The sequence below is a fragment of the Myzus persicae genome, unplaced genomic scaffold, assembly GCF_001856785.1.
Source record: "Myzus persicae strain clone G006 unplaced genomic scaffold, MPER_G0061.0, whole genome shotgun sequence".
Lineage (NCBI taxonomy): Eukaryota > Metazoa > Arthropoda > Insecta > Hemiptera > Aphididae > Myzus > Myzus persicae.
Window position 1 is genome coordinate 105,028 of NW_019103893.1, and position 23,379 is coordinate 128,406.

A 23,379-nucleotide genomic window follows, 5' to 3' on the forward strand; every position below is an offset into this window, starting at 1 on the left:
AAAATAAAAGAATATAGAAGCTAAAAATGTTAAGTATGTAAAATATATTTTCATTGGAGAATGTGTTTAACATTTTTTCATTTTAAATTTAAAAACTAAATTGTTCATAAAAAAAAAATTTTATAAAAAGCTTATTAAATATGCGTTATAAATAATAGGATTGTGTTTTTAGTTTTTTACGTTATATTATTTTAAATTGTCTTAAATGATCTATACATAACTTTTTGTACATTAAGCATATTTTTTGTTACTATTTAAATCTGTACATGAAGACTTGAAAGAAAAAGGTATCACTGATCAGTACGATTTTATTATATGTTTACTAGTCGCGATACCAATTTTTTATGAGATGACTGAGGTCCAGGACTGATAGAGGATTCCCTGGTGAAGGCGGATTCAGATCTCATTGATGCAAGTTGGAGGGCTAAAAAAGGCCGGGCTTAAATAATCGAATTATATATAATATCATATTTTACACATTAATTATTATATTCCACTGACACTATATTAATTATTGATCTAATATCTTATGGTTATTCAACACATTTTAAATATTTTTTTAAAAGTTTTTTAGTTGAAAACGTGCTTTTACTTTACCTTATTCCAGTTTGATGTACTAATGTTTACTATATTCAAATGTCGTAAAATAATATTAAACATTTCTTACTTATTTTGTGGTTGTTATTAAAACACTCCATTATTATTCCCAATACACACAACTGCACAATGCAGAGACCGACAATTATTTATTATTCCATATCTACAGAGTAGTAGAGTACAGACTACAGTACACAGGTGCCTTAAATGCTGTGGTGTTTGTTAGTGACACTAATATATAGACAAATCTAGGCAATACTAGTATTTATAATCAATGGTGGCACTAAGCAAAATCTTAATTTACATTTGTTAAATGGACGTCCATGGTTATAACTCATAACATTGCTTAGATTTATATTTTTATCCAAAATGTTTGGAACCACTTAAACATTTATTACCTGAACATTGAGCAATATTAGTACTAGACTCTTTTCGTTTATATTACAATTTAAAAAGTGTACAAATGATTGACCATTTTAACTTCGGCCTTCTGAAGGCAAATTTACCCTATATACGTAGAATGCGCCCATAATTCATATTATATGATATTAGAAGCACAGAATAAAACTTAAAAGTGATTATACGTCTTATACTATTTTTCCAGATTATATTAAAATAAAATAATATAAATATTAATATATTTAAAGGTTTAAAAATTATTCTAATTTAATTTTAATAATATTATTAATATAATCTGTGCTATTTTCGTGAACAAATTCAAATTCTAACGTTCCGTTCATGAATATTTTATATCGGCTGCTAATTACATATTATCTTGTTGTACAAATGGTCATACTGTAAGTTATCACTAACAATATTTTTCTCTGTATTGTTGTTGTCGGTTTTGTTGTTTTGCTTTTGGTAGATTACTAATCATTAACTACTAAACTACTTGTAGATTACCAGTCAGTTAGACTTATTACTTCAACTGTCCAAATATAATTTTTATTTATTTTCATCTACCTTTGAACGGTATATATTTTTTAAAGTTGAACAGTAAAACATATAGCTTTGTATAATAACTTCATAATAAAAATGACGAAACCAAAAACTTTTCTTTCATTACTCATATTGTCCACAATATTCATACAAGGTGAGTGCTACACTACAGGGAGTGGCCCTTTGGTATTTTCTGTTGTTATTTCTTAAATTGGATTTTTAGATGTTTTAAATTTAAATGATTTATGTATCGTGTTATAGCAGTCTAATAGCAGTTTAAATAATCATTGAAAGAGTTAATTAAATTTATTTATTTGTTATTATTTTGTAGCTCAATCATTTTTATTATGCTACCAATGTGTTTCAACACATCCAGGTTGTGGCAAACCATTTAAGTGGTTGTGGCATAAAACAATTTTTTGTCCTGAAGAAGATGATATATGTGTAAAAGTCATTGAGAAAGTCGGAGGTAATTATTTGTAATATATACAATAAAATTATAAAAACATTTCATTAAAAGTGTTGATTTTTTCTTTGTTTATTTCAATATAAATTATTTAAAACCTAAACATCAAATTATTTACAGTTAATGAATATTACATTTTTTAATGTTTTTTTTTTTTTAATGTATTGCATTGAATAAGTTATTAGTGGTGAAGGTAAGGTCTGTTAAGACAATATCATAATTTCCTGTTTTTGACTTGAGTAATTTTATGGTAAAATCACTTACAACAAAAATTATGGAGTATAATAATTCTAAGGGCTTAACATATCATTTAAGTATATTATTGATAATTTATTTAAATTCCACTTGTAAAATAAAACCCTGGTACTAGTCTAATGACTCTAATGTATGATGTACTGTGTGTTATACTGGCTTTAGTTAGATTTACCAATTCATTATATCCACGCAATTGTAATGAAACTATTATTAAGATAACATTATGTTTATTTTAATAAAGGTCTTATATAGTTATATTATTAAAATGTGTTATGAAAAGTTTTGTCGCATAATAGTCGGGAATTTTTCTTTAGTTTAATCACAACTATTGTTGTAGTTGATAGGCTGAAATTAGGTAAAATAATACTTTTGTGTGATTTTATTATTTATTATTTTTATTTATGGCTAAAAAAATGTTGATTTATGTATACAACACTCAAACTAGTTTGATCGTTTTTTTAAATAAATACATTTATTAGGAAATGATGAGTAGTATGCTATATAAGAATCTGTACATTTATTTATTTATGCTTAATACTGCTTAAAAATGCTGTAAAAACCAATAATATTAGTCCAAAATCATAAAAAAACATACTATAGGTAACTCTGCATGAATGCGTTTTGTCTATATACTTGGGTGGGGTCGAAAATAAATAAACCCACTAACAATCATAATATACTAAGTCTCTAAGATTTTATTAAATTGTATAAGATCTTATTTATATTTTATAATATGAATAGGTTAGGTTATATGATAACTCTAACCTAATGTCTGAACATAAAAACATTGTTAGAATAAATTTATATACTCCATTCACCAAAAAAAGGAGCCTTGGTGGTTGTTGGTGTGCATGGCTTAACCACACAGATGGTTGACTCAGTGGGGTGACAAACGTGTGTTGCTTTACCTTCATTAAAAAATTAAAAATAAATTGCTTAATTTGCTTTTGAATATTAATTATTTTCAATTTGGTTTCTAATTTCACTTAATTTTCCTGTCATAGTGGAACAGCTGTCATAGGTTTGACTGTCCATTTTTGATAGATCAAGTCTAAATTTGATGAGAGTGGACAGAATTTGGTCATACATAGTTTCTGTGTTCAAATTTTGCAGTGGTAATTTAAAATAGTGTCTCCTGTGTCTACAGCATTATGCAATTTTTAAGATTATTTGCAGTTTTTATTTGTAGGTTTTGGTTGGTCACAACTATCAGGGAGCACGAACAATGATATAAAGAATTTTGTTTTGAAACATTTGAATAGGACAAATTTTTGATGGTTTAGTTGATTTGTATTGACAAACCATATGATCAGAGTAGTCTAGTGATGGTTTTGTACAGGAGGATTTTTGAGTTTGGAATGTAAGAGAGATGGAAAAAGTACAAAATTTGAAGTTTAATATTGGCTATTTAATCCCATTTTTATTTTGATTTAAAGTAGGGCCCCGAGTTAGCTGTTTGTCTTGTAAAATACCAAGATACTTTTTTGTTGGATACAAAAATTGGTTACATTGTTTAAGGTTACACTATTGAGGGACATATATCACGGTAAAGGAAGAAAGTGATATAAGTTGACATGCTCTCATTTATTTGATCAACTAGTTTTTGCACCCAGCTCTAATGAGGCCGGTGTGATAATGCAAATTATGTGCAGCTGTAGAGATAAAATTGCATGTGGATTTTATGGTGTTCGGACAAAATCCCGCAACCAAAATCCCGCCTGACGAAATGCCGCCACCAAAATCACGTCTGGACAAAATCCCGCCCGAACGAAATCCCGCCGGGTAAAATCCCGCAAAAAAACGTATTGTACGTAAATTCATTATAACGTAATTCGTTAAACTGTTTCAAAAGTTGTCTACTGCTGATCTGTATTGGTTATTGTTGTTATTTATAAAAGTATATCATAATATATATGCGGAACTGGTAATGCGTTATCGCTTATCGCTTGAACGATAATTAGGAAATCCGTATACGGTATAGCCATATAGGTATATATATATAATATATATACGCAATTAACTGACGCGCGTGTACGATCTATTGTACTTCATCTCCGAATTTACGATATTAGTATACTTCTGACATTCGTAACATCAAATTAATAAATCAGTCTACAGAAACCACCAAAAAATGATAAAACAATATGGAAATGCGTGGAAAGCAAAAATGTTATGTGTCGCGCGAGAGTCCACACTAATGGTGAAGAAATTACGAAAGTTATGAATGTGCATTCCCACCCACCTGATCCAGCCAAAATTAGTGGTAATCGAATTTTTTCTAAATTGAAACAGTTATCTATGGATGTAGGATTATCAACTCATACTGTAGTCGCAAATGTTTGCCAAGACATTACACCAGGAATTTCTAGTGTATTACCCAGTATCAGTTCTTTAAAACATAATGTACGGCGATATAGGGTATGCTTAGAAACTTCCCTCTCTAATCCATCTTCCCTAGAAAACTTAATAATACCGGAAAAATACTTACTGACAGCGGGGAAAAAACCGTTTATGTTCTATGACAGTGGAAAGGAAGATCCTCAACGATTACTGATTTTTTCTACCAAAGAAAATTTAGAACTCCTCACAACTTGTGATCATTGGTATGCTGACGGAACATTCTCCTCTTCCCGGCCACTATTCTCACAAATTTATACAAAACAATTCAATGAACTTTTTGCGGTATTTCGTCCGAGCGGGATGCCGTCCGACGGGATTTTGTCCAAACGCGATTTAGGCGGCGGGATTTCGTCCGGCGGAATATTGCTGGCGGGATTTTGTCCTAGACTCGGATTTTATAGCTATGTTAGGTTGCTATTAGTATGTCAGGCCTCAGGGGTTTGTGGATGTATGCTTTATAGTTTATAGGTATCTTAAATGTCAAGTGTAGATCTAAAAGAGAAAACCAATATTGAGTTTCATCCTCTTAAGATTAGATGTCATTGTCACATTTTTATTAAACAATATTTAATTTTTATAAAATTAAATTTTAACAATAAGTTTATAATATTAACTTTTATTTAAAATTTTTTAGCTGAAGAACGTATTACTCGTGATTGTTTGAGTTCATTAAAAGGTTTTCGAACAGATATTCCAGCCGACAAGTATGAGGGTTGCAGAAGAAGTTCTAAGGATGTTAAACTAGGCCATTATGTGAATAATTCAATACCTGAATTGGATATCAAACGGTATATTTTTGAAATAAACGTAAATTATTACATTTTAATTATTGTAAATATTTACAGAGACTATTACGATTCAACTACCTGGTGCTTTTGCTATTTTGATCATTGGTGTAACTCAGCTAACATGTCTACATCTTCCAATTTGCTTATAGTGTTGATAAGTATATTTTTTTTTGTTCGCAATATTGATCAATAATTATTTTTTTACGAACATAAATTTAATATAAAAGACTTATGTTCATTATTTGTGCCTAAAAATCAAACACTGATTTAGATTTTTGGTTTTATTATTTACAAATAATTTAAAATATTGTTGATAATGATATTTTTTTTGGAAATATTTTTGTATTCAACCATATTGTAAAATTAGTATACATTTACTATAATTTATATAATGTATATTTAATGATGATAACTAGAAGAACAATATTGTGATCACAGATTGTTGTTTAACAATTTATAATTATTATAGCACTTTAACCAAATAGTTTTATAATGATAAATCATTCATTAAATTATTCATGTTTAAGGGTATAATTTAAAACACCAAACATTTAATTCTCATATCCGTCCAAATGTGTTTGGTCTTTTGTTATACAACTTTGTTTTAATAGTTAATTGATACATTATATTTTCTAAGTGCGACTGTCTTAAATTATAATTTAGTTAAGGTTATTCTTTAAAATTACCGAATCCGTCCATTTTATACTATTTTTTTTATTAAAACCAACAATCATTTATACATTTTTTGTTTATTTTTTCTGAAATAAAGCGTTTTATATTGTTAAAAAGTATTAAAGTATTTTGTAATTTATAGATCCAATCCATCTATCGTAATAAAGAGAAACTATTTTTGTAGTTAGAGGTGCTTAATTAAAAAAAAATTAACACATTTACTAAATTTTTTTTCTAAGCACCATGATTACATAAATAGTAGTCAAATAAAATACTAATTCATACAAAGTGATTAATTTATTACTTTAACAGTTAAATCATAACAAGTTTGATTGTCCTATGATGCTTAGAAGGAATAAATACATACAGTTAAAAAAAATCAAGTTCATTAAATTTTTTTTTAAAACTACACCTAGCTTAACATTCTGAGCTTAGAATACAAGTTGATAGATCAAAATTACTTTAAAAATGATATTTAAAATAGGGCTTTCTATTAAAAAAATTAAGTTGTGTTGTGCATGAGTTTAACGAATTTTGAGTTCTAGAAATTTATGATCCATTAGTTTAGTTGAGTGACCCACAAACAGAATTGAAAATTATTTACAGAGTAATGAGTTATAAAGTGCACCCTGTTCCCGTGGATACACGGTGTATGTATTCTATTTTTGCCTTTTGGTACTTAAAGTTACACCTTTTCAAATCATTATCATTTTTCTTTTCTTATTACTGTATTCAAGGCATTATGTATTTTTTAAGTATTAGTTAATATTTATTACTAAGCTGCCTATGTAACATTGCAATTACTTTAACTATAGACTACACACAATTTTAACTTATGCATTTTTATTTTTGAAACTTGAAATTTTTTACTTTTTTTATTTTATGTGTTAAATTAGTTTTGCATAAAGTATTGTATTTTAGAGCAGTTTCTTTTCTCCTAGCGTAATAATTATTTCACTATTTTATAAATAGGTGGACAAGCTTTTTTGTGTGAATAATTTCGATTTTATAAATATTGTAAAACTAATTCATATTGTTAATTATTATCAAGGGAAACCAATAACAATAACATGTGAATTATGAATACTTACTTCAGTGGACAGTGGTCAGAGTTTCATAGTTATAATATACTAATATATTATATTATTATGTATACTCAATTCAAAATAAAAACGTGTTTTGCACAGACCAGTTTTTGTCATTGACAGTCAGGCAATGGGTGTCTGTGACATTCTGACAAGTCTATGTTGAAGCTATGATCCTACGCACAAGTCATCTATCTTGTGCAATCTTATTTTGAACAGAGTACCTATGTCAATCAAGTGTTTAAGTACCAACTCTCAAATAATTTGAAAAATGAAACTTTCAATTAGTACGGGTAGTAAGACATTGTAATATTGTCATTTATCATTAATTGATGGTGATAGTATAATGTAACCATTCTAAATTGTAAATAAAATTAAAAAATAATATTAAACAATTTCAATTACCTAAATGTTTAATATTCTTCTCATTGTTGTGGGTATATTTAACCTACTTACTTCTGAAAAAGCTAATATTATATTATATAAAATATATTTCGATTATATTGGGTTGGGAGCGATAAGCAGGGCCTCTGAAATATTGTGTATACATTAAAAACTGGTGTAATTGTGCGATTATTATTTATGTCCCCCCATCACACATTTGTTTGCACAAATGTTCGCGCGAATGCCTTATCCTCCTTATCCGCCGCACACACCACACATTTAAATTTAGTGTGTGTGTGTTTGCGTGTGAACTATGCTTCCGTGTTAACGACAATAGGAGTAGTTGTATTTGTATGTGTTATTAATTGTGCTCATGGTATAAGAAATTTAGTAATCGACAATGTGTTTGTATAACAGTGTATACTTGCAATGGATACGGCGGCCACTTGTAAGTATTATATGACAAAGTTACTCGGTATTAGTCCTCCCAAACCGAATTGTGTGTACGATGTACGTTCAGGCAATGTCCGTGATCGTGAGCAAAAATCGTTGTTTCGCGTTTTCTACCGATCGAATGACCGACGCCGAAAACATCGTCACAGAGCAGCTAAAACACAAGAATCGTACGTTCCTTCTATGCATGCAGACGAAGTTGGTGCCAAAATAGGTGATGGCAGTGTACTGGAAGAGGACACGGTCGAGGATATTGAAAAGAAGTTCCAAGGATTTCGGAACGTGTTTGAAAAATGCAAGGTAAAGAAAAAGAAACCGCGTCTGTTCAACGTCAGTTCGGGATTGCGATTCACACTTGTTGCTAATTCCATGTTCATAGACAATCAAAAAAAAGCAGACGAAACTAAAGATATTGACACCGAAAAAGGTACCATTGGAGAGGACTATGCTGAGGAGGAGGAAGAAGATGAGGATAACGATGTAGAAGAAGAAAACGATAATAATGAAAACAGTTGTGTAGCTGGTAAAGATAATGTAGCAATCGCGCAAAAAGAAGCAGTCGTTAATGGTTTAAATGAAGAGGCTTTTTCCGAATCCAAATGTCCAAAAGATGTTGCAGATAAAGTGAATTCATGGATCGACAGTTCCGTTAAGCAGACGGACGCATATTCAGAAGAGGAAAGCCTATATGTCGACGATGAGGTAAACTTTTATGATAAAAATATTGCATTGTAATAGAATAAATTATTAACTTAATTACATAGTAGGCAGCAGTGTGCTATAGCCTTGTGTCTGTCACTGACTTTTGGAGCAGTAAAAATGCTTAAATTTTCAGCTTCAATATCTTTTACGGTAGGAAAATGAATCTAGTTGGTATTTTAGGGGGGTCAAAATAGTGATGGATCTTTTTAATCAACTTAAATCATAACTAAAAAATCGATCCAATAAATCTATTCAGAAATTGGTATACAACAAAAACAAATAAAAAAATGAGGCCGTGTTGGGTGTTCAAATATTCTTAATTGTGAATCGATCTTCCGTATTTTTATTCTGTAAATGTAAACACGGTGAAAAAGAAATTTAAGATATTGAAAAGGTGAACTCTGAAGACTGAACTACTGATTACTGAAGCCTGAAAAAAACTGGTGGTATCACGGGCCTAAAAAACTAAGTAGGTATATTTTATGATATTATTGTAATTTATTTTACTATTAGGCATTAGTACCACAGCAGTAGGTTAAATTCATTTTTGTCGAAAAAATTGCTTTGAAAATATCATCGTGTGTGTAAAATTTAATAATATACTATTTAAAGTTTCAAGTATCCTTGAATAATATTATAAAATTACAACGAAATAGGTAGATAACTATAAAATCCTTATTCTTGGTTTTAGTATGTAATTTTTTCCAAATTGTAACTTAAAATGTTTTTTAAAAACTGTGTTCATATATTTTTTAAGTTGTATGGTTACAGTATGTATACCATTTATGAGAATTCTTGTTTTAAATTTTCAATCATTACCTATAAAAATTGAACATTTTATAATTTTTTAATTACAAAATAATTTGAAAACGTTCGAGATTTAGATAAATTTAGTCAGCATTTGAATTTGAAATACTTATAAAAAAAATCGTGCCTATTTATTTTTAATATTTATCGACTGATATTTTAACAACTTAGGAACCTTGCATTACAAATTAAAATGTCTACAAATAACTCAAAACAAACCAAAATATTTTGAAAATGTTATCGTATATAGAATATGATAAGATAAACTTTCATGAAAATTTCAAGTACCTACCTACGGTTAATAAAGGTGAGTAATTTTTCAGTAAGAACAAAATAAGGAAATCGTCGTTTGAGATTTTTTTAATTTACTGGTGAATATCCAATGTCTAACTTCAATATTTTTAAAAAAATTATTTTTCTTTTCAGTAAACTATTTTTTTTGTTTAAAAATTAGGTAGAAAAACTTAAGAAAATCTTGAATACAAATTTAGAATCTTAGATTTACATAGAACATTTTTTATAAATTTTTAACTCGAAATAGTTTTTTAATTTTCTTGATTTTGATGAATTTTGTCAACATTTCAACTCCCGGAGCTCATGGAAAAAACTATTGTAGATTTATGCTCAACTTTTTTTTAATTTCCACAGACAACAACTTATGACTCTATGAAGGTTTTTGACATAGCAAAAAATTTTTTATCGACAAATAATTTTAAAAGAACTGATAAAATACAAAATTTTCTTATGCCTATAAATAGCTCAAAAAGAATCACAATGTTTCGATAATTTAGTGAACATTTCGAATATATGCAATAATTTTTTACAGCTATCCTAAAACACAAAATCCATTTTTCGATACCTGGTTTTTCATAAAAATGTCTGTTTTCCATAATTTTTCGCTTGTTTTTCCTGACACTTTTGAAAACTATTAGGAATTTTTCACTTTTGATCCCCCAAATCGAAACATTTTTATTGTACCAAAAATGTATGACATAAAAAAAACCAATACGAAACCCCATATAAGTTGTAATTTTACTAATTTAAAATATATTTAAAGTATAAGCAGGTAAGATTTTATTTATTATAATTTTAAGTTAAAATGTTGAAAGAATCGTCAAAATCATGAACATTTGAAAATTATTTTGGTGTTAAAAATGTGTTAAATGTTTGATTCTTATAGTTATGGCTAGAAAATTCAATACAAGGTTCTTCATATTTAATTTATTCTAAAATACCCCAAATAAATTTGTCGAATTGGTCAAAAAATGGTTCTTATTGGAAATTTACTTATTTTTTCCCCCTTCTGAAGTATTTACTCACTAGATCCAATTTGCTACCAAAAACCTCCTTCTAAGTTGAAGATTGATGCATTTTTACTGTTGTTATGGTAATTGATGATAGAAATAAAGAAAAAAAATACATTATTATAAAATTATTATATTCATCACTCATTAATCATTCTTTCAATTCATAATTTGAAATTAATTCAAAATTGTTAAAAACTTACTGGGTATCAAGTAAGTATACTCTGTGACCAAATTTTATCGAATATCTCGTTCAGTCAATGAAGCGGACAAAAAATTGATCATTTTAGACAAAAAAAAAAATATTATATTCGAATAGCGCACGACGACACGTTGTTGACATAATATGTGTGCACGCGCGGTAGTGCGGCGAGTGCCCCGTTATTTCTTTACACTACAGTCACGCACACTATAATGAGATCACTTATTACTACGCGCACATTCATACGACATGCATGCATGAAGTAAAAATCCTGTATTGAACTCCTCCAAAACGATCGACATTAAATCTTCTTAGTTTAATATTTATTTTATTTTTAATATTTGAATGATACAAATAATTAAACATTAATTTTGAAAAAAAAACTATCAACTATATTGTGGAAAATGATTTTTATTAATAACTGTTGACATATTATGTTTGGTTAATTAATTATTTTATTTATTTATTTAAAACAATTAAAACTACCTTAACAGTACACAGTATAATGTATTATCTTCATTACTAAGAACAGTAAGAACAGTAAATCATGAAAATCCAACTGACAGCAAAATATTGTGTTACGTTTTACGTAATACGTATTATGTTAATGTTTTAGATTGTTAACATTTAAATAGAAACTGAAGTAAATTTGTGCGAGTCTATTATTCCTATACTACAGGGTTAGTCGCGCTAAGTCCCCTAAATACATCTAAACGGACATCAGTAGGAAATAATTATTATTTATTAATTATTATACTTCGGGAAATAGTATTGCGTGTTTGCGTATGAGCATTTAAAAAATAATAATTGTTATAGGACGTGAATTGACTATATAGTGTATTGCGGGTGATCATTGTTGTGGTGTGCGTGCAATTTCCACGGGCGGAATATTATCGACCCGCATGGATGCCCACTCTTTCCGCAGTAGAATTGCTGTGCGGGGCGCTTGCGTTGTCTCAGAATGACGCGTCGAGACCAATTGCAGACTGCAGACACCGCAATAGTGTGGTTTTAAATTTTTCCTTTTATTTTATTTTAATTAAAAGTGTTGGCCACGATTTGAGATATCTTAAAATATATACATTTTAAATCGTGGCGTTAGCCGATGGGGCTGCGATATGAGATTTTGACCATGTCGACAACTACAGCTCAACAACGAACAAAGTTGAGACGTTGATGGAGGGAAAACAATTTTATTCTATAGAAATTTTAGATACATATTACTTATCATGCAATTTGTATGACAAAAATAATGTGAAACCAAGTTCTTAAAAGTTTTTGGATTATTTTCGTACGTCTATGATTATAAATCCATTTATTCTAAATTACCTGTTGTTTCTCTGCCTTGCTTTTACAGACGATATTATCTATTAGTATTATTAGTATTATGTATAAATTGTGCCCAAATTAATTTCAATTTTTTCAAATTTCTGTAAAAACAACTTATTAAGTATATTCTATTATATTATCGAACACCGTCAAATGCCAACCGTGATTTTAAATTTAAGTTCAGTAAATAACGTTATCATTTTCAAATGTCTTACTTTTTTTTTAAATGACATCAAGTATTTTTAATTCTTTATTCCAAAGTATAATATTTTTCGGAGTACTTTAATACATAAAAATCGTATTTTGGACGAGTAGTTTATGAGTAATAAGTATTTAAGGCTTAGATGTGCGAGAGGGAGAGAAACAGAGGTACCCCACAATACCTATATGTTGGTACATTTCTCCACTAATTTAATAAGCTACTTGTCCAAAATTTTATTTTCATAAATTGAAATACTCCAAATAATATTCTGCTTTGGAATATGAAATTAAAAATTTTGTTATTCAAAAGGGTAAAACGCTTTTAAAAAAAAAAACTAAAAAATATTTTGACTTAAAATTGTGTAAAGGAATTTTTAAAAAACATTAATGTTTTCTTAAAAAATGATTACTGAGTGTCTTATGTTAAAGGTAACACCTCGTATCCAAAATATTGCTGTTAAAATGTAAAACAAGTGTTATTTAGTTTATTAAGTAAATATAAAAATCATTTATTGAACAATTATTACAAGTTACAACATGTATTCAGTATTAATCACCTGATAACCTTTTTTATACTATATTTTGTTTTCGTATAATATACCTACCTGATGGCTAATATAATATAATATTATTTTCAACTAGTACTTAATAGGGTGTAACACCGGCATGTGTTGACTCCATCTAACAATAGTACTTAATATTGCAAATTTATGCACAGCAGATCATGGGTGGCTTCGTTGTCTAAAAAGTAGAGTGAATTGACCTATTATAAAACTTGAATATAAGAACATATAATCTGTGCTTATGTTTGGGTTTTTTACGATGGTTCAATTTTTTAGCAAGTTTTATGTACATAATATAGTGTAAATTAAAAATGCTCATAACTCACTTAAAAACTGAATTATTGTAATGAACCCATCACATACAAACACAGATAAAGTTCTTACCACGAAGTTTTGTAAGAAGTCGTCACCTTATTTTTTAAATTAACTAAGCTATACGTGATCTGCTGAGTGTAAATTTGCAATGTTACACATTTGTAAGACGCAGATAACAAATGCCAATGTTACGTCCTCTTAAGATATAGTATACTACACGTTGGAACAAATTCTAAGACCTCAGACATTTGTTGACATAGAAGTTTTGAATCCTGCAGAATAGAGCGATGAATTGCATATAGAATGATTTTTTTTTTTGCAGACGACTGCACTTTTATGCAAGCAGAACCATACATCGTTATACTGTCTAATTATAGAATTTAAATGTTCCAATCTTATACTTTGAGTGTGATTTCTGGTAAAAAATTGGATCTAATTAGTTTAGGTAAGGTACTTTGGGTCGTTGAATAAATTCCATTTTAAAGCTTTATAAAATAATATGATGAAACCAAAAAAAAAAAAAAAATACACAAAAACGGGAATATTTAAGCAACACTAGTTTTCAATAAAATTCGTTTTGTTTTGTTTTTTTGTAGGTAATTCAAAAATGAATAAAAGTGGAAACTTAATATTTTCACCAAATATTTTGGATCTTTTTGAGCTGTCATTCAAAGACTGGATTTTTTTTAAATTGTTTGATATTATGATACAGTTTTGTTTGTAATTAAAAATCTTAAAAATTCAATAGATTCAAGGTTTTTTATAAATTGGTACAGAGATTAAAAAAAAAATTAAAATAAAATACCTATATAGTAATAATATATGCATTTAATGCTTACATTTTATTAAGTTCGCCCAAATAACAACTATTTGCAAATAATATTGCTGCTATAAGCTTTGTACTATACTGAATATTATTTAAATAATTTGTAATGTTTGGAAACTTGTTTATGTAGTGTGGTACATATTTTACGTACACATTTGTATTTAAAAATTGTCTGTAATAAATTCGTACAGTAGGTAAATAGGTACTTTGAATTATTGAATATAATCAATTTAATATTATCAAATAATTGCACCTACGCCCTACATGGCTATAATACACTAAAATATACTATTTTATCCGCTCTTATCAAATTATGTTTATATTTTGAAGGGAATATAATTCAGTTTTAAAGGACAAATATTGGTAGATTTGGCTTGATAAATTGTAACACGTAACAACAACTCACTCGTTTCTGTAGTAATTATAATATGTAAAAAAGTAAAAAAACACTCGACATTTAATTTTTTGTGTTTGTTAATTTAATTATTACATCATACATTCGTACCTACCTAATTTTAATTTTATCTGCTTTACCCTCATATTTAGTACGTTCCTACCAACTTGTAAAATTTTATCTAATTATCTGTTATTGTCTTGAAGTTTTTTTAAACTATTTTTACTTGATTTTTATTATTTTGATAAATATTTAGAATTAAGTTATTAATTAAATAAGTTCTAAATTCAAAAGTTATCATAAAATAATATGAGGATAAAATCAAGTGTTTTTAAAAATGTAGACTCAACAAAAATTAGGATGCAATATATTTTATAAAAGGACCGATAGTTCAATACATAGAAATAATATTATTATAAGACATTTTATAGTTTTTATTCTATTCTATTACTTAATATATATTTGTCACGGAGAACTTTGTTACTGATAGTACCGACTACCGACGCATGATTTCCCGGCTGTTCCTATTTTCATTATTTACCTACTTCTAAGTAGGTTGTAGGTACCTAATGTAGCTTATTACGTGACTGCGATTTAAACCATTTTGGAGCATTGATTGCCACAAAGAATGAAAAGTAAAAACTATAGCTAATAGTAAGTGCACAAGATATTCATTGTAAAAGCAAATATGGCACTTATGTTAAAAAAAAAAAAACAAATAAAATGTTAATTTATCTTGAGAACTAATTATTAGAACAATTTAAATCACTGCAAAATGTAACTTAATAAAGCATAAGCATTACCTTTAAAGGTATATTTTATTTAAATTTAAAATGTTTGCATTTTCATAAAAAAATGTACATAATAGGTACTAAATTATTACTCATAAACATTGCTTATAAAATTGTCGTTATACTCGGGACAAAAAAAAAGTTAGAAAACGTAGTAAGTACGACAAGACTTTTACTTATTATAGTTGAGAAATGTAAATCGTATATCTATCTGTGTTGCACATTTGCATTTGTTTTTTATCGTATTTTTAAAAGCACGTTTTCACATTATTTCGAGAACGCGGGCGCTCGGCTTCGTACGGCAAATGGCAATTCGGCACCAATATAATCTCCCTATCAAACGGTCAGTCCGTCTGTCGGCCGCAGCGCCATCTGTGCGTATCGCTTTTGACGACTCGGTACAATAGTGGTGACGCCAGTGATGACGGTAGCGGGAACGGTGGCGGAGGTGTGGAACATGGCTGGGAAATCGATTTCGCCCCCGCCCATGCACAGGAATAGCGCGCGCGGCGAAAAACCATCTACACGGTTTTCACAGTGCGCGCCACCACATTATCATACGTATATGCGGCCTTACCGCGCGCAACCGAACTGTACGGACCAATGACAGCGGGGTGTTTCCCCGAAAAGTCTCTCCGTGCCCAGTGTCATAAAGCTCACCGAGTAGCAACAAGCCCAGTTCTGTAGTTGTAATTACTATTTTTTAAATTTATTTTCACTACTAGTATAACATTATATTTTCAAAGTCGGTTTCGTAATCTACGTTTTTTTTTTTTTTTTATATATAATATATATACGCATAATTAAAATCAAAGTTTTTCCATTAAACGTGCAGTGCAATAATAATTGTTAAACACACTATACTGTCGTCGTCGTCGTCGCCGTCGCCGCCGCCGCCACCCTGCAACTGGGTGATAGCACTGCCCTGCAGTCGTCATTGTACGCTGACAATAATCGCGGTTGTCTCAAACAATCAGTATGTTGTTGTTAATAATAATAGTAATTTTTTTTTGTCGTTGTCTTGTTTCCCTACCATTTTACTTCGCTCTATAATTTCAACCCCGTGCAACGGATACAAGTGTCGATCAATGGGGGTACGCGTTGTTTTTCATGTGGTTTCATTGTAGGCCACCGCGTATACAGTTAAAGCAAATACTCGTATAGGTCCGCGTGTACGGCGCGATAGTGTGCCATGGGCACACTATTGATTGCTGCCACTAGCTCCCCATTACTACACCATAACACTATGCCGCCTGGTAGATAAATGTGTGTGTGTGTGTGTGTGTGTGTGCAATAGCTATAACTTTAAAGCCTACAACTGTAGCGTTTATTACACGGTAAAAAAGTGGCGGTTATTTATTCCTCCCCCCCACAATTTTTTTAAAAATGTAATTGCGTCTGCCCCCACTATTTCGGTTCCAATGGTGCTATGAGCGTTGTACACCTATAGCTAAGTGCAGGCAGTGTGTCGTGTGATTCGTGATTCATGTGCAAAGAGATCAGACTGTTGAAAATAAATCAATTTTTTTGCACATCCGTGTAGTTTTACTAAAGTCTATTACTCTCTTGTGAAAATATGTGTGGTTGTCTGTTGACATTTTAGTTTGTGTGATTTTGTATGCATTTCGTGATGTAAGTACCTATGCATTTTCGTTATTACCCCTTTTCTAATTATTAGTCTTTGTGATTAATTAAAAATACAAGTGTCGTAGTTTTATTATAACTTTAATTTATCCACTGTCGTCATGATTCTATTATTTTTTTTATGTTTTGAGGTTTGAGCTATTAAACAAAGTATACGAATTGTTTGAAATGAAAATATCATAACTTCTTGTGTATATATATTCTTATAACACACGCAATCCACATAGGCTAGCCCGGCCTAAAATTCCAATGATCTATAATTATTAACAAATAAATAATTTTATTTATCAATAATCATAGCAAACTTTAATTTTAAAATTACCATCCAAATATATAACGACATCAAGGAAGGTAGACGGTTCATTAAATAGATACCTACCTATGTCTTATGGGTTATAATCATTATATGAGAATATATTTTATAATTAAGTAACCTATTGAATATTGATATATTTATCGATATAATTTGATATAAATAGTTTCTTTTATTTACATGCATTTACAGTATAGAGATCATACATTTTTATGGTTAGGTGCATCTGGGCTCATCCTACTTCAACTTTAAATGCTTATAAATCTGATTAAACATTTCCAATTTACATTCCGTATTTGTTAAATACCTACATCAACATTTTTAGAAGGTTATACTGCTTTAGATAATGAAAGTAAAGATATAGGTTAGAACTTATAAATCATGGGTTACCTAATAGAGCCATTGATATAAGGGAGAAGAAAACAAGGTCAAATGTCAATACTGAGCATATCACTAGAATTACAATAGATCGGATTTTAGATTTGTTAAAAATAAATGTTAAATCGTAATGAGTGTTCACCTATAGATATTTAATAAAGTAGAAAGTAGTATTTATTCACCTCCTAAAAAACGAACATACTTAGTTTAATTTGAAATATTTTTACATTTTTTTAAAAATAAAAATATGTTGTTTTCAATTCTCATTACGTAAAGGTTAGGTTAGGTAACTTGTAACTTGAATTGGTATGAATTACCTATCTTTTATTGTTTGGATTCGTATATAGTTTTAATTTTTTTATACTTTCACTCTATAATACCTACATACCTATAAGGTTATGGACAAAATAATTTTTAAACAACCATACCGAATGTCCGAATAACCCCAACTAATAAAAAGGGAAAAACTAAGGAAATAGTTCTGCTATGTAGTAAGTTTCTAATGCACTTCGTCATTGAATAGCCAATAGTCCACTAATGGATGTATTAAATTTGAACGGAAGAGGGTTAGCCTCTATTTCTAAGGATATTTTATAATTTTTTTATATTACTAGGTAATTAGTAATTATTTTTGGCAATTTATTTTAATAATTATCGGTATTTCGGTAAGTTGCACTAATTTTTCCAAGGCAATTGCATATATTATACAATTACTATTATAATACTATATCGTTCATATTATATTATTATTTCTAATATTATGTTAATCATATTTTAGTATACTAGGTAATTCATTATTCTCATTTATGACTTACTGTAAATATAAAGGTGTAAATAATTTGGCAGACTCGTAGTTTAAATATCTTGAAATTAATCATAACTAAATAATGTTTTTATGTTCAAAAATTTTAATATAAATGTTTAGGTGAAAATTACATGTCTATATGGTTATTCTTTTATGAATTACGTTCAGCAAAAACAAAATCAATTTCGTTAAAAATTGGCATTTTGTAGATATTTCATTGTTTTTGTAATTTTTTTTTTTTTGTTTTTCCATATTTATTTTAAAAACTATTGGAAAATGTTTACTTTCGACCGCCCAAAGTTCAAACTTGATTCAATTTGCTACCATGAAAACCATCAATATTGAAGATTGAAGCATTTTTTTTCTGATATAAAAAGTGTTTTCACACTCATAAAAAAACAGATATTGTAAAACCTATACATTCATTGCTCCATTCACAATCTAAATATTAATCTAAAATGTTGGAGCTCAATAATATCTGAGGTCTTCTTATTTTTTCCCAAAATATGTTTCAAGTATCATTTTAAATTATGCCAATGAAAACAAAATATATAGTAAAAATAGTTATCCATATGATCATGTTACATGTTGTATAATACCTATATAAATGTGAAATTGAGTTTTGCTGTTTGCAACAGCTAATCTTTGAAACTACTGGACCGATATCAATAAAAGTTATTATCATAATATAATATTCGTTGGGGACTTGGGGAGTCGGGAAGTGTCTTAGACTAAGGACTTCTTTTGCCTCGGAATTCAGGGTGGTTCAAACGTACATTTTACGAATACAAAAATTTATACTTCCGGTTTCCAATGGATAAACGGATGAAAAACAGATAAGTACTTATTAGGCATTAATTATTTTGGTGATCACGGGAAACAAGGCCTTCTGAAAATATCATTATATTCGTTTATTATTCTCATGTTGAAAATGGTATTTTAAATTGTTGTCTTGGGTTGGCCCTGGAAATTAGAATCAGTTCTCTAATCGATATGCGGTTTTTTTTATAAAAGTTTAGTGCAAACTATGGAAAAGATTGAACTTGAATCCCTAGAAAATTTTACTGATAAATTGGAATACACAAGTGACACTCTCTGTTGGATTTATAAAGCGACTTTTTATAAAAAAAAAAACATTTGAAGTACAGACTCAACGGCGTATCGTGTTAAAAAAAAACTGCAGTGTGTCTACATTTGTTAATTTTTATTTTTCTTCCTTCTTAAATTTCTTAATTTGTTGTTGAGGTACACCTAAATTGATTTTCTCACGAAGTTGTTGCACTTTAACTGAAATACACCAACCATTGTACCGTCGTATCCAATTCGCCGTTGCCAGATTTCCCATAATTTATCGGTCATATTTGTCCACAAAACGTGGTACCTACACCGACACCGGAGACACCGACGTCACCGACATACCCTTTAACATTCAAAATTATACTCTGTATTTACTCGCAGGTCGTATTTTATAATAATATTGTTCATTTTTTTAAAGATGAAGGTGGGTAGTACAGACAGTATATACATTGGTACGTGATGTTATAAGTCATGAGTGCTATCTTGTATGTGTTCTCTTACGGCAACATTGTAGGATTGCAGCAGTATGCGTGAATATGCTTTACCTGGAATTAGTCTAAACGCATTAACAAACTATTAATATTTCTATAAAATATGCACTTATATTTTTAAATTATTATCATACATTATACATTTCTTCAATTATATATATAATTGAAATACCTTTAACCAGTGGTGTACACTCGTGGGAGGGGAGAGGAGTGGTTTTGGGTGTTCAAAAAACACCCCCTTGGTATTTTTGTACTATATGACTATTGTATAGATGTATAAAAATAAATACAATTTAAAAAATATTTTGATACATAAAAATATCATTTTTTATATAAATGGTGACCTATCTGTACAATGTTTTTTTAATTTTAAATTATAGAATGTATTATATGCTGTAGAAATGGGGCCTAAATAAGTGGCGCGGTGGTTGGCCGCAGTCACTAATGCGCGCCGCGGTCAACCATCGTTTGCCATCGCTGGCTCCCCGGATGGGTGACCACCCTTGTTCCTTGGCAATGAATCTCAGCACGCATAAAAACAGGCGTTCCAACTGTACCAAATGTACTCCCCCTCCACAATATATTTTTATACTATGGATGTTTTAAAAATCTGCATAATGCATAATGCAGGTGGTTGAAATATTTCCAAAATAATTATAAACTAACTATTAACTATTAAATTATTTAAAGAGATCAAGATTTTTAAAAAACAAAATGTCATAGAAAAATTAATAGACTAATAACTAAACATTAATTAAAATCGTACGATTTTAAAATGATTATTTATCTAAAGTAAAGATTATGTTAGTCCTAAACGAACCCTAACCTAACTATTGAAATTATGATTACGAATAGCATTCTACGATCCGTTTATCGAAGTTAAATAATTAATTAAATTTTAAACGTTATTCTTTTTTTCTTCAATTGTTGAAGTTTTTTTAAGTAGGCACTACTTTTCATCACAAATACACAATGTACATGAATATTTCGTGGTATGTTAGATTCCGAGTGAAGCTATAATTGTTTAATATTTTAAATTCTCGGAGGAGTAATAATCAATGTACCTATTCATTTTACAATGATGTGTATGTTTTTGTGTGTGAACATTTTCGAATTATTCCTACAATTTGGAATATTCTTACCTACAATTTGAACATTGAAAACCAAAATGTCTCATAAATAGTTCATACTGTAACCAAAAAATCGTATAATATATATATAAACACAGTTTTCCTTTATAGACATTTACGTTTAAATTTAGACGAAATTAGATATTTAAACCGAAATTAACGTTTTTAGTTATTTTGATGTATTCAAAAATATTATTCGGGTGGACTTTAAATTTGTACGTATATTATTACATTTTAATGCATGACATTTTCAAAATATTTAGATTAGTTTCAAGTTTATTTTTTTCATATACTGCCTAACTGCCAATCGTGTATTGCTAATAAGAATATAAACATATAATAAAATTAAAATAAAGTCATTAATATGGGCTGACAGTCTTTGTTAAGAATCCTCTTACGCAGGGGTCACCAATTAATATTTTCCGCGGGCCACATTAAGAATTCGGAAAATTCTCGCAAACCATAAAAATTCAAAGTTCATAATAATTATTATAATATGCCGGTTGGTCAAAAATACTTTATTTCTAAAAAAAAAAATTTGTACACTTATTAATTATTATGTAACTAAAACTAATGAAAATATAATTAAATTAAATAAATATATGAAACAATTATAAATTAATATTTTCAATGAGAAAAATGGCAGATCTTGCATTCAACTAGCTGCTTTAAGTCGGGGTTATGGTTTGTGGTAGCTATCGTCATCATCATTTCAAGGTGTTCGTTGATGAGTCGGGATCGGAATTTGTTTTTGATATAATTCATTTTTGAAAAAGCAGACTCACAGACGTATGTGGAGCCAAACATTGTACACATTTTCACTGTCAATAATTTCAACGTCTGGTATTTCTTTTCAGATACATATTTCAACCAAAATTCATCATATGTAGAATCAATTTCAGTTTTTGAATACTTTTCATTATACAAATTTTTTAGGACATCATCTGATTGAAATTCGTATTAAATTATTGGATTTTCCTCTCAGTCTGCGGGCCGGTTAAAATGTATTCGCGGGCCGCCATTTGGTGACCCCTGCTCTTACGTATGAATTGATTTATCAATGAATTCAAATTTAGCATATAAATACACGTTACAGTGACTTACTTAATGACGAGATGCACTCCACACCTTCTGTAAACCAGAGAGATTATCTACTCCCCCTTTTATATTCTATGAACCATTTATTCGAAAATTATTTTAAAAAATTGAACTTCACTTTCACTGAAATTGCAAAAGTATTATTGTATCTATTTAAAACATTTTCATTGTATTAAAATCCGCACGTTTGTCTAAAATACTGAAATATCAAGTTAAGTTCTTAAGTTATCATCGGCCTTATAATTTTTTCATTACTTAGTAACAGTCAGTTTAATAAAAGTGAAATTGATTGTATTTTAACTTCGACTTTATTCATTTTTTTTTGTTTTTTGTCATCTGGCAGACAATGGAACGTAGGGTGCACTCCCAAAAATATAAATGGGTTGGACGACATACGGATTAAATGTGAACATTCTATTGTATGCGTGTGCAACGAATATATACATCTTACAGCCCTGCAAATCAATAATATATTATCTTGAAAATAAAGTTATCGTTTGGGGCTACAACTAAATTTTTCTAGATGTACTTGACTATATAATTTCCAGATTTGTACGATTGAAAATCATCTATGAACTACTTTTTTGTTTGATTATTAATTTAAATAAAAAGGTCAATGAAATAATATTTCTGAATGCGCTTTCTTTGTGCCGTGGTGCTTAAAAAGAACATTTTTCAGTTTGACCTACATACACAATAGATATTTTTTGCTCGGTTTTTTCTGAACTCCACCACATTGTACTTTTTTTGTATACAGTGTCCGCAAAAAATGTTAAACACTACTCAGTGCACTAGTGGGCAATTAATAACGATTAAGCTTAAGCGTATTATTATTTTATTTTTTTTAGGATGCCGATTATTATCAGTGCGTACAAAGTCGTGAACATAGTACATCCCGTTTAAACAGTGACTTATCTGACAACGACGGCTCAACGGCATTCGCACTGGTAAGTTTTATTAATATTAGGTA

At 29.2% G+C, this 23,379-nt stretch overlaps 2 protein-coding genes across 8 annotated transcripts in view; both read left to right on the forward strand.

Annotated features, from left to right (window-relative positions):
• Positions 1-1,465: 1,465 nt before the first annotated feature.
• Positions 1,466-6,236, forward strand: LOC111036025. The gene is made up of 4 exons (XM_022317904.1): positions 1,466-1,690; positions 1,868-2,005; positions 5,292-5,445; positions 5,503-6,236. Exons 1-4 carry the CDS (start codon positions 1,633-1,635, stop codon positions 5,636-5,638), a joined length of 486 nt encoding a protein of 161 aa, XP_022173596.1. The 5' UTR covers positions 1,466-1,632; the 3' UTR covers positions 5,639-6,236.
• A 1,669-nt stretch (positions 6,237-7,905) lies between these two features.
• The window catches only part of LOC111036023 (peripheral-type benzodiazepine receptor-associated protein 1), a 40,415-nt gene continuing 24,941 nt past the window's right edge, over positions 7,906-23,379 (forward strand). For 3 of the 7 annotated variants that reach the window (XM_022317896.1, XM_022317898.1, XM_022317899.1), the window contains exons 1-2: positions 7,909-8,741; positions 23,258-23,356. In XM_022317896.1, coding sequence (XP_022173588.1) covers positions 8,016-8,741; positions 23,258-23,356 — 825 coding nt within the window. In that variant the 5' untranslated portion in view covers positions 7,909-8,015. Of the gene's footprint in view, positions 8,742-23,257; positions 23,357-23,379 lie in introns of all 7 variants that reach the window. The other 4 variants (XM_022317903.1, XM_022317901.1, XM_022317897.1 and 1 more) reach the window with 4 other exon arrangements.